This window comes from Ceratotherium simum, chromosome 34, assembly GCF_057802395.1.
Source record: "Ceratotherium simum simum isolate JZ-2026a chromosome 34, ASM5780239v1, whole genome shotgun sequence".
NCBI classification, from domain to species: domain Eukaryota; kingdom Metazoa; phylum Chordata; class Mammalia; order Perissodactyla; family Rhinocerotidae; genus Ceratotherium; species Ceratotherium simum.
The window spans coordinates 5828211-5843419 of record NC_141933.1 but is presented as its reverse complement, the minus strand read 5'-3'; the positions used below and the strand labels follow the sequence as shown (position 1 = coordinate 5843419).

General features: G+C 44.6%; 1 protein-coding gene across 8 annotated transcripts in view; it reads right to left on the bottom strand.

Moving 5' to 3' along the window:
• The window catches only part of CHKA (choline kinase alpha), a 54050-nt gene that overhangs the window by 18194 nt on the left and 20647 nt on the right, over positions 1 to 15209 (bottom strand). For 4 of the 8 annotated variants that reach the window (XR_015549700.1, XM_087422535.1, XM_087422537.1 and 1 more), the window contains exon 3: positions 6450 to 6503. The exons of 2 other annotated variants lie outside the window; for them this stretch is intronic. Coding sequence is in view for 4 of the 6 variants with exons in the window: in XM_087422535.1 (XP_087278661.1) it covers positions 6450 to 6503 (54 nt within the window). In the remaining 2 variants the exon portion in view is untranslated. Of the gene's footprint in view, positions 1 to 6449; positions 6504 to 7545; positions 7576 to 11679; positions 11700 to 15209 lie in introns of those variants that run through there. 2 more of the 8 variants (XM_087422541.1, XM_087422540.1) reach the window with 2 other exon arrangements.

Genomic DNA, 15209 nt, shown 5'->3' with positions numbered 1-15209 from the left:
GGGGGTGACTAGGTTCAGATGAGGTCATGAGGGTGCAGCCCTAACGGGATCATTGTCCTTAAGAGAAGAGACCCCAGAGAGCTTGCACACTCTCTCTCTCCGCCATGTGAGGACACAGGGAGAAGAGGGCGTCTGCAAGCCAGGAAGAGGGCTCTCACCTGAACCCGACCTCGGTGGGACCCTCATTCGGACCTCCAGCCCCCAGAGCTGTGAGTAATCAACGTGGTTTACGCCCCCTCCCCGGGTAGTTTATGACGGCAGCCTGAGCAGATTAAGACAATGACAATACAGACAAAGCATTCATCTATCCAGCTAATGGATTTTAGAGCAGGATTTGATATCAGATAGGTGGTATTTCTTAAACCCTTAGAGAAGGATAACTAATTCCTAACATCTCTATTTAGCTGGCAAATGTTTTCACTCCCTCATCTGACCTTACAACAAACCTGTGCAGGACGTACGGTCCCTGCGGGCCCCGCTTTACCTCAAGTCGAGCATCAGAGACACCGTACAGGAGAGTGTCCCCAAGGTCTGCAGCGCGTCTCCCGAACTCTCCACTTAGATACACGCTCTGCTGCTGCCCACGGAGCAGTGCACCCAGGCACTCAAGGGGCTGCAGGGCTGTTCGCACTGAATGAAGCACAAAAGCGAAGCAAGGCTGGGCATCGCAGGAAAGGGGCAGGGGCTGAACCTGGTGCTCAGAGGTTCTGCCAGTAGTGGCTCTTCGCAGCTCTTTGCCATCTGTAACACCCCACCTCAAAATTCCAACCCATTCCCCAGTCGTTTCCGAAGAGCGGGCTCAGGATTGCTTCTGTCTAGGTACCCAGACTCTTGTTAGGAGGAAAATCTGTTTTGCAGCTCTCCTCTCTGTGGACTAAGCTGAAGGGCATTAGGGTTGGCACTGTATAAAACACATACGTGTATTCAGTCCTAAACAGCCCGTAAAGTTTGACAAGTCAAGTTGTATATACAGACTGAAGCCCTACTCTATGATGTCAGTCAGCTTAGCATTTTGCACCTTGTGTGCAGAGTACAAAGGCTACCGGGAGCTGAACCCACAGGCGGTACTGGCACTTGGGCTGAACCCACACCGTCCAGAACCCTCCAGGGCCACGTCAACCCATCAGCAGGATGGTGGAGAGGAGATGGGAAGAGACTTAAGGACTTTCCAATTCTCTTTAGCATTGCTCTGAACATTGTACACAGGGAATATCTGTTCTTACGTAACACTGCAGTTCCATATTTATTCACAGTGGGGAGAAAGGGCGGATGTGTGTAGAAGGGAGAATCTGGAGGGGAAGAAAATGAAAGACAACACTAAGTCACAAGAAGAAAAACAGAGTTAAGGAGGACAGGCGGTAGCTTAGAATGAGTGCATCAACTACACGTGGTCTCTCCGCAGCCACTAGGTGTCCCAACACCTTCCCGCTTGCTCCTTGAGGAAAGTGAGCATGGTAAAGAAGGGCGAATGGATGACTCAGTCTACCGCCCCACCCCGCCCGGGCTCAGCCCCAGGCCATCCAACCACAGCCAGCTCTACTTGCTCAGAAGAGAAGATCAATACCTCAACTTGAAACAATTTACTGTGGCTTCAGAAATATTCATTCACATATTCACCCGCAAATATCGACTAGATGCCTGTAGGCACCTGGCACTGTGTTAAGCCCTGGGAAACAACAAGAACGAGACACACACGGCCCCTGCCCGCACGGAGCCTACATCCTGGAGAGAAACAGACAACAGTGCACAGGTCCACGAGCAGAGTGGGACAAGTGCAAGGAAGGAACAAAGGGTGACGTGACAGAGCGTGACGGGGTGGTCACACTATGGAAAGGACACCTGAGGGTGAGAGGAGCCAGAAAAGAGCAGCAGGGAAGCACGAGGGCCTGAGGCAGGAACGAGCTGGGCACCTTCAAGGAACTGGGAGGGGCGCATGCGGGGAGCAGAGGCTTCCTCAAGGAGGAAGAAGAGACAAATCAGCCTGGAGAGGCTGGTGGGTCTGCCGAGTGGTCTGGGGCTTTCGGCAAGGTCTGGCCAGATGTCAAGTCCTCAGCGTGTGGATGGTGTGTAAAGCTAGTGAACTGGCTAAAGAGGAACCAACGCAGAGCTGGAAAATTCCCAACATCTGTAACAATGGCTTCCAACTGGCTGTCCCCACAGTGAGAAACACATTTTACATGGCAACCCATCCCTCACACACTCACCCACACACACACACCCCTACAACAAACCTTATATGCTCACAACCGTGCAATGCCTTCTAATATTTTCTACTCTATTTCATTTAAAAAAGCAACAAAAATGCTAACATTTCATGCCCCATTAGAGGTGTCCACACACCATCTGAACAGCTGAATAGCCCAGGGCAGCAGGAAGAGGGACCAGGAAAGGAGGCGGAAGTGGTGAAGGTGACAGAGAGTGGTGTTCCGTGTCCGATGCTGCCGAGGGGACGAATGGGGGCAGAGAAAAGTGGCCACTGGGTTTGGCAACATGGAAGTCAGTGACAAAAACAAGGCCGGCTCCAGAGGAGCAGTGGGGACAGGTGTCACACGGGGGCTGAGAAGAGAAGCGGGAAGGGGACTGCTGGGGCAGGAGTGGAAGTGTTTAGACTGACTTGTCACTTTATCTGTGCAGTTTTATTTCTTTAAAGAAAATAAAATCCAGTAATAAGACTATCGAGATTATGAACCCTTGAGAAGACATAACAGCATTTCTGTGGTATTCTTGCCCAAAATGCATAACATCATTCTAATCGTGCGAAAAGATGAGACAAACCTAACTTGAGAGGATATTCTACAAAAGAACTGTTCTTCACAAGTATCGAGATCGCGAATAACAAAAAAGCAGAAACATACAGATTGAAAAGGACTAAGGAGAAACCACCACCAAGTGCAAGGTTGGGATCCTGGCCAAATCCCAGAACAGAACAAAAGAAAACATTAGTGGAAAAACTTGAGACACTCAAATAAGGTCTGTAGTTTAGTTGTTGTTATGGCTGGTTTACCTGGTTCTGATCACGGCCCTGTGGTCGGGTAAGATGTTAACAGCAGGGGAAGCTGGGAACTCTGTAGTATTTGTGCCATTTTTCTCTAAGACTACAATTAGTTTGAAATAAAAATAATAAACGCATACAAAAAAAGATTGAAGTCCAGGAATACGACAAAAGAAGTTACTAATTCTGTATGGTGGGAATAAGGTTTTTCTTACGTTATTCTTGTACTGTCCCAAACTTTCAAAACTTTTTTCCAAAAAAAGAGACTGGGAAGTGAGAAAGCAGAGAGAGCACGTATAAATACTCTCTCAAGAAATCTTGCTACGAGAGGGAGCTACACAGTGTGAGGCCAAGGAGAACATGAGTCCAGCAAGCCGTGTCACCATGCAGAGGGCCACACCTGGGAGAGACAGGGAGAGAGAAGAGCTGGGGTTTGGAGCACAAGGAAGGACCAGTCAGTGGAAAGGACGGGCGTAAACACAGAGGGCTCGTGAATTTGGAAGTGGGAAGACAAGAAAATAGCAGCCATCAAAGGGTGAGGTTACAGTGCCCGCTGAGGGGAGGAAGGGGAGGTCTGGCGAGGGTCTGAAGCACACATCTCAGGTCAGGAAGGCAGCCTACCAGAGAGACTCGCAGGCGCCCACCAGAGGCTCAGCACCATGAATGGAAAGGGAGCCAGTTCCCCCGATGGTGTTCTTTTCCTCTAACAATGTTCAGTTGCTTGGGTGCAGGCACAGAGACGGTAAATAGGTGGCTGGGTTTGCAGATCAAGCGAGACATAGAACTCTTCACCGAACCAGGGCAGCTATCAGGAGGGGTGGGGGTGGCAGGGCTCCGAGGCTCAAGCCTCAAAGGAACTCGGGTTTTCAACAGAGGAGAATGGTTTGGAAACAGAAACAAGGAAGGAGCAAGAAGAAACCATCCCCATCAGTGGCCCGGAGGTACTTGGGAGGTGACAGAAAAAACGTCCTCCTGGAGAGGGCTGCAGGAGAGGGGTCCCCTGGAATGGCAAGGCTCCACAGAGGGCCAGTCAGTAGAGGAAACGTTCAGAAAAGAGGGAACAGAGACTGCTGACAAAGACCAACCACTCGAAGGGCTCAAAGAAGACAAACCACCTTTCCCATTCAGACAGCCAACTGCCCACTTTTTGACCCAAAGGATCGTAGGCAAAATCAGATCACCTCCTATTTTCTGCTCGGCAGAAACCCAGCAGGCACAGGAGGAAGCAGTGTGGCAGTGACCACCTGAAGAGAGGGCATCTCAGACTGACAAGAGGAAGGGACAGGAAGAGTGTGCGCACCAGCAGGCAAGGGGCAGAACGTTCCAGAGCCGTCTATTGGCACCAGCTGCAGCCAGCATTCAACAACTTTCTATTGTACCCCACTGTACACTAGGCATCATAGCCGCAGTGAGACAGCAAGAGGCGGCGAGATCCTGCCCTAAGTTTAGAATCTCACGAGAACGGACATTCACCACGTAACGCTGAAAATGTACAGCCGTGGAAAGCGCAAAGGAGAGGAATACGGTGCCATGAGAGCACGGAACGGAGGAGAAACCCAGTCTAGGGAGCAGGAAGGAAGGAACCTGAGCTAAAATCCTAATTATGAATAGAAGTGGAGAGTGGGAAATGGGTGAAGCATGGAGCATTCCAGCCAGAAGGAGCAGCATCTGCAAAGGCCCTATGACAAGAAGGAACCCCCAGTTTGGGCAACATGGCTGGAGAGCAGGGAATGGGGGCAGTGTGCTGTAAGAGGAGCCTGGAAAGCTGAGCAGGGCCAGACCTCAGGGTCTTGTAGGACAAAGCCCGCCTCACTCAGCCCAGAGCAGAGAGTGAGCACTGAAAGACTTGAAGCAAGAGGCAGACAAGATCAGATGAGCAATTCAAAAAGAGGACTCCAGCGATGAAGAAGGGACTGGTTGTGGGAGCCCAGAGGGGAGACGGTGCTGGCTTGGACCAGGGAGGGGGTGGTACACGTGGAGAGAAGTAGACAGATGCAGCGTCGAGTTCAAAGGATGGTCTGGATGTGGGGGAGGGAGGGAAGGGTGTCAGAGGTGGCGCCCGGCTTTCTGGCCTGCACAGAAGGGATGCTGTGGGGGAGGGAGGAGATCATGACTTCAGTCTTGGACCTGGTGAGGCACCCAGAGAGACCGGTAGCAGACGGCGTTAGTTCCAAACAGAAGTGCAGGCTACAGCTGCGAACCTCTGGCCTACAGGAGAAACGCAAGACAAAGTTTGCATCTGGGGGCCTGGGGAAGGAGGGCAGCATGGGACGAGGGCCTTGGACCGAGGCGAGGGGAATTCTAGCACTTAAGACAATAGGAGGATGAGCCTAGAAAGGAGACTAAGGAGGAGTGGAAGAAAAGAGAGATCTTCACTTTGTGTCTCTGTCTCCTTGGCTGCCTTAGGAAAGGAAATACTTCAAAAAGGGCAGGGGTCATGTCTAATGGTGCTGAGAAGTCCAGATAAAACAAGAACTGAAAATATACTTCAGATTTAGCATCCTGGAGGTCCCAGGGATCCAACATTTTCAACCACCAGGATGTACGAAGGTCTATAGAAAGGGCTCAGAATGGTTGAAAACAGGATGTCAATCACTTCCCACTCAATGACCTAGTGTCACCCCAGAGAGCACAAGTTCTAGATCCTCCAGACCAGGGCCTCCAGACCAGGGTGCATGCAAAACAATCCAGAAATATGAGGAAAAAATATCAGCACTTCTATTCCTTTATGATCTCACATCTGCTTGATTTCTATTTCTTATTTTAATAATTAGTATAGTTAGTAAAATCAGGATATTTCTGTGTGTAGATATGTTTTCTATGATGTGTGTGTATATACACATACACACACACACCGGATATACAAACCTGCATATATTGGGAGAGTATGCTCAAGTTGTTTACTCCCCAGAGTGTGGAGATCACTGCTCCAGAATCTCCACTTCTGAGTCTCAAAGGGGGGACAGGTCGATACGTAAGTGCTCTCAACCACAAGATCTTCTGCATATGCATTTCAGAAAGTGGGGTCATTTTAACTTGAACTCGTAGTTATTAAAAAGCCTTTCTGACCTGGGTACCATGCATAAGGAAAAACACTCCTACTCGCCCCGGGGAAGAGTGGCCACTGAGACACCCAGGCAGGGACAGCCAGGTCGCCTCCACATGAGAACATCACAGACAAACGTTACCCCAAACTGCCGTCTCTTGGCACCCAAATGCTGTCTGGATTGCCCTAAAGACACCACTGTCCACTAGCTACACTCGCAGCAGGAACCGGGAACACCCACCACTCACTCAGTCTTCCTGAGGTGGCTCCAACCTACGTGAGCCCATTCTCTGAGACAGACAGACCGGGACTCTCCAAGGACAGGTAAGAGGCACCGCCACACCAGAGCGGCCAAGGTTGCCGTCACCAATCGACACCTCACATAGATGCAGAGTGGACTTAATTACTTACTTGAAATTCATTTTCTTTCTGAGCTTGTTCGGATCCCTCTTTATTACAGGACCTCTATGAATGAGAAAAAGCAAACACTTCCGGTGAGATGGGGAACACTAAGCAGACACTAACTTTACAACCACCAGAACAGTCAGGGTTTACAGAACATCACAGATGTGGACTGAGTGTTTCCTAGCCCACTGATGGCATCAGGAGCAGTCTACAATGTGCCACCAGTGCCGGCACTAGTGCCGAGACCCGAGGAACCACTCCATGTCTTTACAAGGAAAGGGATGTACTGCTGAGACCAGACAGCTGGGACTCACAACCATCCCCGTATACCTTTTCACAATTTCATTGTTCGAGGAAAGGAAAGTCAATAGAGAGTGCTCTTCCGATCAGCCAAATGGTCAAGCTGAGTCTCACCAATTTAGCTAGATGGTTCTTTCAAGTCAATACTACCCCAAGGAAGGCTTTCGTCCTGCAAGGACAGGAATGCTCGTGGCAAGCCGTGGTCAGCACAGAACTCTGACAGGGAAGAAAGCCCTGTGCAGGCAGGAAACCTGGCATAGAATCTGTGGGGACCAGCCTGCCAACTTGCCACTTCCACAGACTGGCCCTGCTCCTTCCGCCTATCACTAGCTCAATCTGAATTCTTCCTCCACCAAAGAGAGGATGGTGCAAATTTAATAAAGTCCCTGTAGTTACTTCACATACTAATATATTAAGCGATACTTTTGCATCACTTTCCTCAATGAAATTGCAAATTATTGGTAACCAGGATTCTAGCAATAACAACTAGATCATTAACTACCATAAGCAACTCTTTGGCTACATTCTTTCTTCATGGCACAGATCATATCTTTTAAAAGCAGCCCCCCACCCCAAGTGCTTTAAAAACCTTCCTACTATCTTTACCCAGGGGATGGGGAAAAGCAAGTTAGAAACTTAAGGGTCACGTCACAGTTTTATACTCAAGTACTGCCTCTAGAAATATGTTATTTGTCACAATTAAACTAAGTCTGCTTAAGCCAGACACAGAAGGAAGCCCATAAAGGAAGCTCTTTAAAAAATTTAAGGTAAAAGATTCTTGAACATCCCATGAAAAACATACCTTTCCATTCCACAGCTTTATCAAAAATACCTGTACCAAGGGTGGAAGGTGTGGACAGGAAAAAAAATGCCACGTTAAGCAACACCAGCTACTCTAGCACCGTTCAACAAACCTATGATTTAAAGCAGCCACTCTCATCCATCACACATGGAAATAACATTCCACAGATGTTTTAATGCGTGTCTTGTATAAACAGTATGTGTTCTAGATTACTCAATACAAAGGTAAACAAAATAAATATCCATGTTCATAAACTATCTGCAAAAGGCTTGCACTTACACATATTCAATAACATCTTTAACATACAGTTAAGTACATTTGGTACAAAGTACAGAAAGTACAAATGGGGGATACATGATATTTTCATTGGTGTAATCTGCGTTTCTCTGATGAAAGATGTTACAGGTTAAATCCCGTTACAATGAAAGCTACAAAAATCAAAGTACTGCAGAAACCCTTTCAGACCCTTGCTAACGGCTTGATGTGTGATGTGATAAACCCCAGGGAGGAGTAACTGGGACCACGAAAGCTTCACTCCTTCCTTAGCTCCAGATACTCACCTGACTGCACTGTTACCTTAAACTCACACTTTAGTTGTCTCCTCTCCCCATTGGCCTACAAGTTCCTAATGAATACAATCCATCTTTTATTTATTGTTAGTCTTCGCCCAAAGCACCAAGCAAATCCTGGTGCTTACTACACTTTCGGGACTGCATGAAAAATGAACGCTCCCTCGCTGTGAAACTCAAGGCTGGCCAGCTCAGGGAACAACCTGGGGCGCCTGAGCCGACTGGGCACGGCAAACTCACATCCATGCCCTGGCAGTGGGAAAACTGGCTACGGTGTTCATTAGAATGCTGAGTGGGGCTGAAATGTCCCCAAAACATTAAAACTTTGTTGTGCTTTTTCTCCCCAAGGAAAGTTAAGAACAAAAAAAGTTCTATAATCTGATATGTTGCATACTGATACTTTGTAGGAAAAGCTTTAAGACAAATAAGGAATTTGGATATCCTACTGAAATTTGTTGTAACGGGATTTGACCTGTACAAGATTCTAAATGACTATGGTTACTCCTATGCTGTTATTACTCTAACTGTATCTTCTTAGGGAGATACAGTTAATGGGTTATTTAGCCAACAGAAGTTTCATTCCCTTGTCTAATGGTGTTCTCAAAAGCAAGTCATTTGTCCCAAGTTACAGACTGGCTTAGTTCCAAGGCCATTCCTTTTTAACATATTAGCACCATTAAGTGGGAATGGATTCCATTAATAATTTCCTCCCCCTGCCCACTCTGTTCCACCCCCAATTAAATGCATTACTTATCCCATGAGAGCACCACCATGAAGGCAAGATGGACTTCTGCCATATTCAGCCCTCTGTTCTGTTTCCTCAGTACAGAATGTTCGGGTGCCCTCAATCCTGTAAGAAGAGTAAGACCAGGAAATCTCTAACCAAGAGGACAGTCACAAAAAGGCGAGAGAAGAGGCCTCCCTGAGGTAAGCCAAGAAGAAAGAGACTCACACTGCCAAAAAACAGGTTAGAGAACTTTCTAGTCCAGGAAGACAGGAAGTAAAATATATCTTGGAATCTGTGGGATTTTACTTCAGAGGCACATATTCATCTAAAGCAGACATTAAACTATATTGTACAAATATTTAACATGACTCCAATTTTTTTGCCAACTAACTTGCATATTAATAAAAATTAACTTTCATAAGTTATCAAACAAAATTTTTTACATTTATTTGAAATTTGAACATTTGTTATTTAGTATTACATAATTATTAAAAATTTTTGATGTAAACATTATTGTGGTCATGTTTTTTAAAAATCATCTTATATAGACACAGACAGAAACATTCATGGAAGAAATAATATGATGTCTGGAATTTACTTTAGAATAACCTGGAGAATGAGGAGGGTGAAGATGAAAGACGACCAGTCAGAGCGAAAGACAGATAGTGGGCACGGGGGTTCATGACACTCTCCTGGTCTACCTCTGCATATATCTGCAATTCTCCATAATACAAAGTGTTTTTAAAATAAACACTGACATTTCAAGACCTAAGAAGTCAGAATGCATCAAATATGCTTAAAAGGACAGTCAACTCCATGAATATGCTGGTTTTCAAAATGTTCTATTTCACGCTTTGAAAAGAAAATGAAAATCAAAAGGTAGTAAGACAACTTTAGGGGCTATAAGATGAGGAAATTCACCTGATGGAATTGTGTCTTATATAAGATCCACTACTGTGTGAGTCGCTCGTGGGATGGGTTGGGAAAAGTGATGAATCAGCTACAAAGAATGATGTCATCAATAGCATAATAAGTGGGAAATGCTGTTTAAGAAATCAAATCCCCATCAATTACAGATAATGTTATAATAAAGAAGTAGCCACTATGTTAAATATAATGGTGGCTACAGAAATAAAAAGACACAAATAAGAGTGCTTTATAGAAACATGGAGGACATTTTCTTTCCACCAGCTCTTCCCCACCAAAAAAGAATTAAATGGATCATTCAGCTACTGTCTCTTTTAAAGGCTCTATATTAAACAGTAAGTTGGTTGTGGCCTTTAAAAACACTTTGGGATAAATAAAATGAGTGATTAAGAAAGAATAATCCAAACGTTAGCTACACAACTTATAGGGCATCGAAGATTCGGTCTAGGAAAGCCATCCATCTCTCCACTAACCTGGGATTATCCTCATGAGCTGAGTCCCAAGCAACTCCCAGACTATCAGTATTCGCCCTGAGAGTAACAGAGTGTGCCGCACTATTCTGAATGTTCAGTAACCGTGATACTCATTTGGGCCAGGAGTGACATAGGCTTCTTTACTGTGTAGCCTGTGACTTTGCTGTCTTCTAAGATCCACCCCGGTTATCTGACCAAACTCTACTCTCTGGGAGAGAAAAGATTCTCAACAAGAGGGCGGCACCTGTCACCACTCCTGTTAATCATGAGACTATGCTCCATCCTTCAGGTGAGCTGGGGCTGGGAAAATGAGAACCACAACTCCACAGAACGTACAGTAGTCATGTGGCTCTTTCAACTAACACCTGGAAGTTCATTTCCTTTTCAATGTTATCACGGACCCTAACTCTCCTTCTCCCTGATTTCTACGAAAACATTCTGTATTTATTGCTTTTATGGTTTCTTATAGTATTTTCTGAAAATATTCTATAGAATACATTAAAATGTGAGATCACAATGCGATGATTTAAAGTATAGCTTATGTGATTATCTACCAAGCACATATGAATTAAAAGAACTTAAACGATTTTTAACATTTTATGGTAGTGTCTCGAGTATCTTCAATTATCTCAAGGAACATTCTAAAACAATTTGATCTTTTTGAACTTTGCAAAATCGAATGACCTGACGAACATCAACAAGATACCAGAACTTCTAAAAGGCTCTAGTCAAACAAATCAGTAGAAAGACAGGTGAGTGGAAGCCCAGGTAAAGGAGGCTCCTTCCAGGATGTTCTCAAAGTTTATGTCTGATCCAGGGTAACCTGCTTCCCCAAGACTCCCAAGGTGCAAGTCCCGTCAGCACAAGCATCCGGGGGTGACTCGCAAGCGACACACTTCCAGGAAGAGTGTCCTCACTTCTCCAGCCTGTGTACGCTGACACATCCATCAGTACTGCTGAACTTCACAAAGGTATCGGGGACCCGCGAAGACATGAAAAAGGATGCTACTTGATAAGGACAAAGAAGAACGTTTGTTTCTAACTCTGACCAAAATATCAATATATATATGGTATTTTCCTAACACTGAAAGCAGAGCAAAGGAAGAAGTGAAATACTTTAATTGAATTTTCAAGTTGAGGCCCATAAATTTTTAAAATTACTAAATGTTTGTCATTTTCTACTGAGGAAACAGAAGAAAGGGATCTGATTTGCCTTGGACAAAAAAAACCCCAAAAAACAAAAAGTGATATATTCAATACATAACATTCTGAAATCTTGATCACTGTACCTCTTTAAGCATAGCACAAACTGTAGCTGGTGCTACTTAACAAAAGCATTACCAGTTTCTTTTTAAAAAGCATTTCTTGAAACCAAGAACTAAACAAAAGAAATTAAAGCTGTAGAGAATGCTCCGACTTCAGAGGACTCATACTATACCGTGAATCGTGTCTGTCACCTGGAAACCAGAGTGCTCCAGGCACGATCGCATGGACAAGCCTGCAGCAGAGAACACATGCACATACAGCTAAAGTGGTACATTACCCCCCATGCCCTCATGCCACCCCACAAAGACATTCCTTCCCAAGAGGGCTGGGCTGTGGTCACACCATCGTTCCAGGGACCAGAAATCTGTAATGGCTTCATGCGATAAATCCCAAACATTTAAGACTAGCAAGACAAAGACGCTTTGCATATGTCAAAATTAGACACGGTAGTCTGTGATTTATTTAGTTATCGAAAGAAGGCACCAAAGCAGGTATGGAAGGACTATAGAGAGTAATTTGGCAACTATCATTGGAGAGTATTAACTGAAGAAATACTAGGTTAGGCCAAATGGGAACACGCAATCCTGGGAAAATGTTTTACTTCCGAGAAGGAAGTTTTGACTACCTTAGAAAATAGACATAATTACATCATACTCAAAGTACCAGGGGATTTTTTTTAAAGCAGAGGAAACAAAACTACTTAAACTCATGATGACCCTAATACAAGGAGGAAAAAACACAGAATTCACAGTGTTCAGTTACCAGGGACATGTTCTCTCTCAGTCTCTTGGGACAGAGCAGGGCTCTTCATGATGGAGCATCAGGCAGACTGTCTGCACAGTAAGTGTGACCTTAGTTCCAGAAAGAAATGTTTGTCAGCAGTCAATTTCTCAGTAGCCAACAGCTTAATACTAACTATCTATGGGCTGTTCCATATTTTATCGTGGCTTAATTTTTAATTAAACTGGGGTTAAGAGAAAACAGGGAAGATAAGATTTTGTCTTCTGGATTCAAAAAAGACCGTGTCCCAAATTGTACTCTTTTGCATTACTAATACATATCTGCGTTGTGCCTTGATGCCTTTAATTTTATTATGGTTAGTACTCAAACAAGCACTAATATTAGCCTTCTATTACTCAAAAAACAAAACAAGAACATTTTCCAGGACAACACACAAGAGATCTTTGATGTGTATTATAAACGCTCATGCCTGTGAGATCAAATCTCTCCATTCATGCGCAGAAGGGATCAACACGGAGGCACTGTTCTGACAGAGGAAGGGACAAAGCGATCTTCTGAGACTTCTGCCAACTGGCACAGGTCACATTGAATGAACAATACGTACTGACATTGTGTCTTCCTCAATTCATGATAAATAAGCAAACTGGTTATTTGTAATCAGCCAAACTTGCTTCTTTGAAAAGGCTGCTACTGGACGCTGCAGAGCTCATGTTCCTTCCCAGTATCAGAAAGGAAAAAAATCAAGTTACATTTATAGCTAATTTTACCATTTCAGGCTCTCTTCTAGCAATTACATCTCTTTCCACAATGGCAAAGGCTAAACTAGTACTTCTCAAAACATCTATTCAACTCTCCTACTTCAGTTACAGGAGTTTTACAGTTGATTTTGGTTTTCATCATCTATGCAGCTAATGAAAAGAACCTCCTCCTCATTAAAATTAAAGCTAGCCTATGTGAAACAGACACTAAATTATATTGACATGTATTTCCTTATGTTTGATAATTTCCTACAAATACTGTCTAGTTGTTTTTCAAAGTTCTGTCTTATCTTGCTCATGTTCTCAAAAGGACCCATTCTGTCCCAACACAGGGCTTTTCATAAGCCCTCTAAAATTAACACAAATCGGGCCGGCCCCGTGGCTTAGCGGTTAAGTGCATGCGCTCCGCTGCTGGCAGCCCAGGTTCGGATCCCGGGCGCGCACCGACGCACCGCTTCTCCGGCCATGCTGAGGCCGCGTCCCACCTATAGCAACTAGAAGGATGTGCAGCTATGACGCACAACAATCTACTGGGGCTTTGGGGGAAAAAATAAATAAATAAAATCTTTAAAATTAACACAAATCCTCAACAAAACCTCCAGGATGCAGGAAGCTGCTTATGGCTCATCTCATACAGAAACAAGGGCTGGAGGGGAACCGTTTGTGGGACAGAAACTGTGGGCCGTACCCAACCGGAAGCTTTAACTTTGGCTTTCTGTACTTAATCCTCAGGGAACTGCACCAAAGAGCAGTCAGCTCACCGCCACTAAGGACACAGAGGAAGGCAGACATCCCACAGCATCAAGATGGAGACAGTTGAGAAGCATCTAATTACTATAAACCACATCACTTGTAAATGATTATAAATCGAAGGAATATTTCTACTTAGTATGTGAGTCTCATAGAGGTAAAAAATTCAAAAGCTTAAAACAAGGAGGAGAAAGGGAAAGAAGGGACGTACTAAACTAAACCAGTCTATCATGTAATTAAGCAAAACAGCAAAATATTCTGAGAAAACACATAGGTCTATCATTACGTGCAGTCATCAATTAACATTTTTCAAGGAAGATGCTTATTCTAACCCCCCTCAAAGGACGCTACAACTGCATATGTTATATAGCCGAGCTGGGGGTACCGGCTCTGTCTGCAGACAGGCACGCACGTGTAGGGGGATGTGTGTGTGCTTTCCTCTCAAAGAGAGTAAAAGAAGGAAAGCATAACATCTGAGTTGTACTATATTTAATTCTGTCTTTAACCCATCCATTTACGAAAGAAATGTGACGTTATTACTTGGGCTCCGTATTTGCTCAGCCACATCTCTTAATTAATGTAAATCCTGACAAGTTACTGTCAATCTGGGAATTTTGTTGTTGTGCTGGGAACAAAAGCCTCCTTGTAGCCTACAGACACCTCTCCTTTCAGTACAGTCCCGACTCAGAGGCGATCATAAACCAGCAATGTGACGGCACCCAGGCCCCCAGCAGAAAGATAAATAACAGATTGTTCAAAACTGAGTTGAGAATACGTGAAAGGGAATTGCGTGCATGGTAAAATCCCTGGCACAGCGCTGGGAAAGCTGAGCTTCCACAGCAACTGCTGCCTGGCCGGCATCTCACGGCTCCACCGTCTGCCCCTCCTTCCCCTCACTCGCACTACAGTCATTTTGCAGGGTCCCTGAATCCGGTTCCCCTACTCGCGCTGTCCAAGTATCCACAGTGACCAACAGTCTACAATGGCCATTCATGTCTGAAATTCAAACTGGCAACAAGTGCCCCTGGCTAAACCCTGAAAAACTTGGGAACCAAAAATATTTAAATTTGAGGCCAAAATATTTAAATTTGTTTAAATATCTAAATTTAAACATTAGATTTAATATTTACAGATATTTAAATTTAAATTTTAGGTTTTATAGTTTTAAGTTCAAACGTCAACAAAAAAAGTATAGTTGAACTAAAGATTCAACCAACTGAGTAATTATATTGAAAATATAGATTCCCACCTCTGAAGCAAAGGAACAGCTTTTTTCCCAACAAAAATAAGTTTCCTGTCTAACAAGCCAACTATGAGACTGTCAGACATCTGTACGTCACCCATCTAGTAAGCCACTCGCTTCCCTTTCTACCCAACGTGCTTTCAAGCATAGTTTCCACCTTTCATCAGGAGATGCAGTTTCAGGAATGGAAACTAACACTTGCCTAAAAAA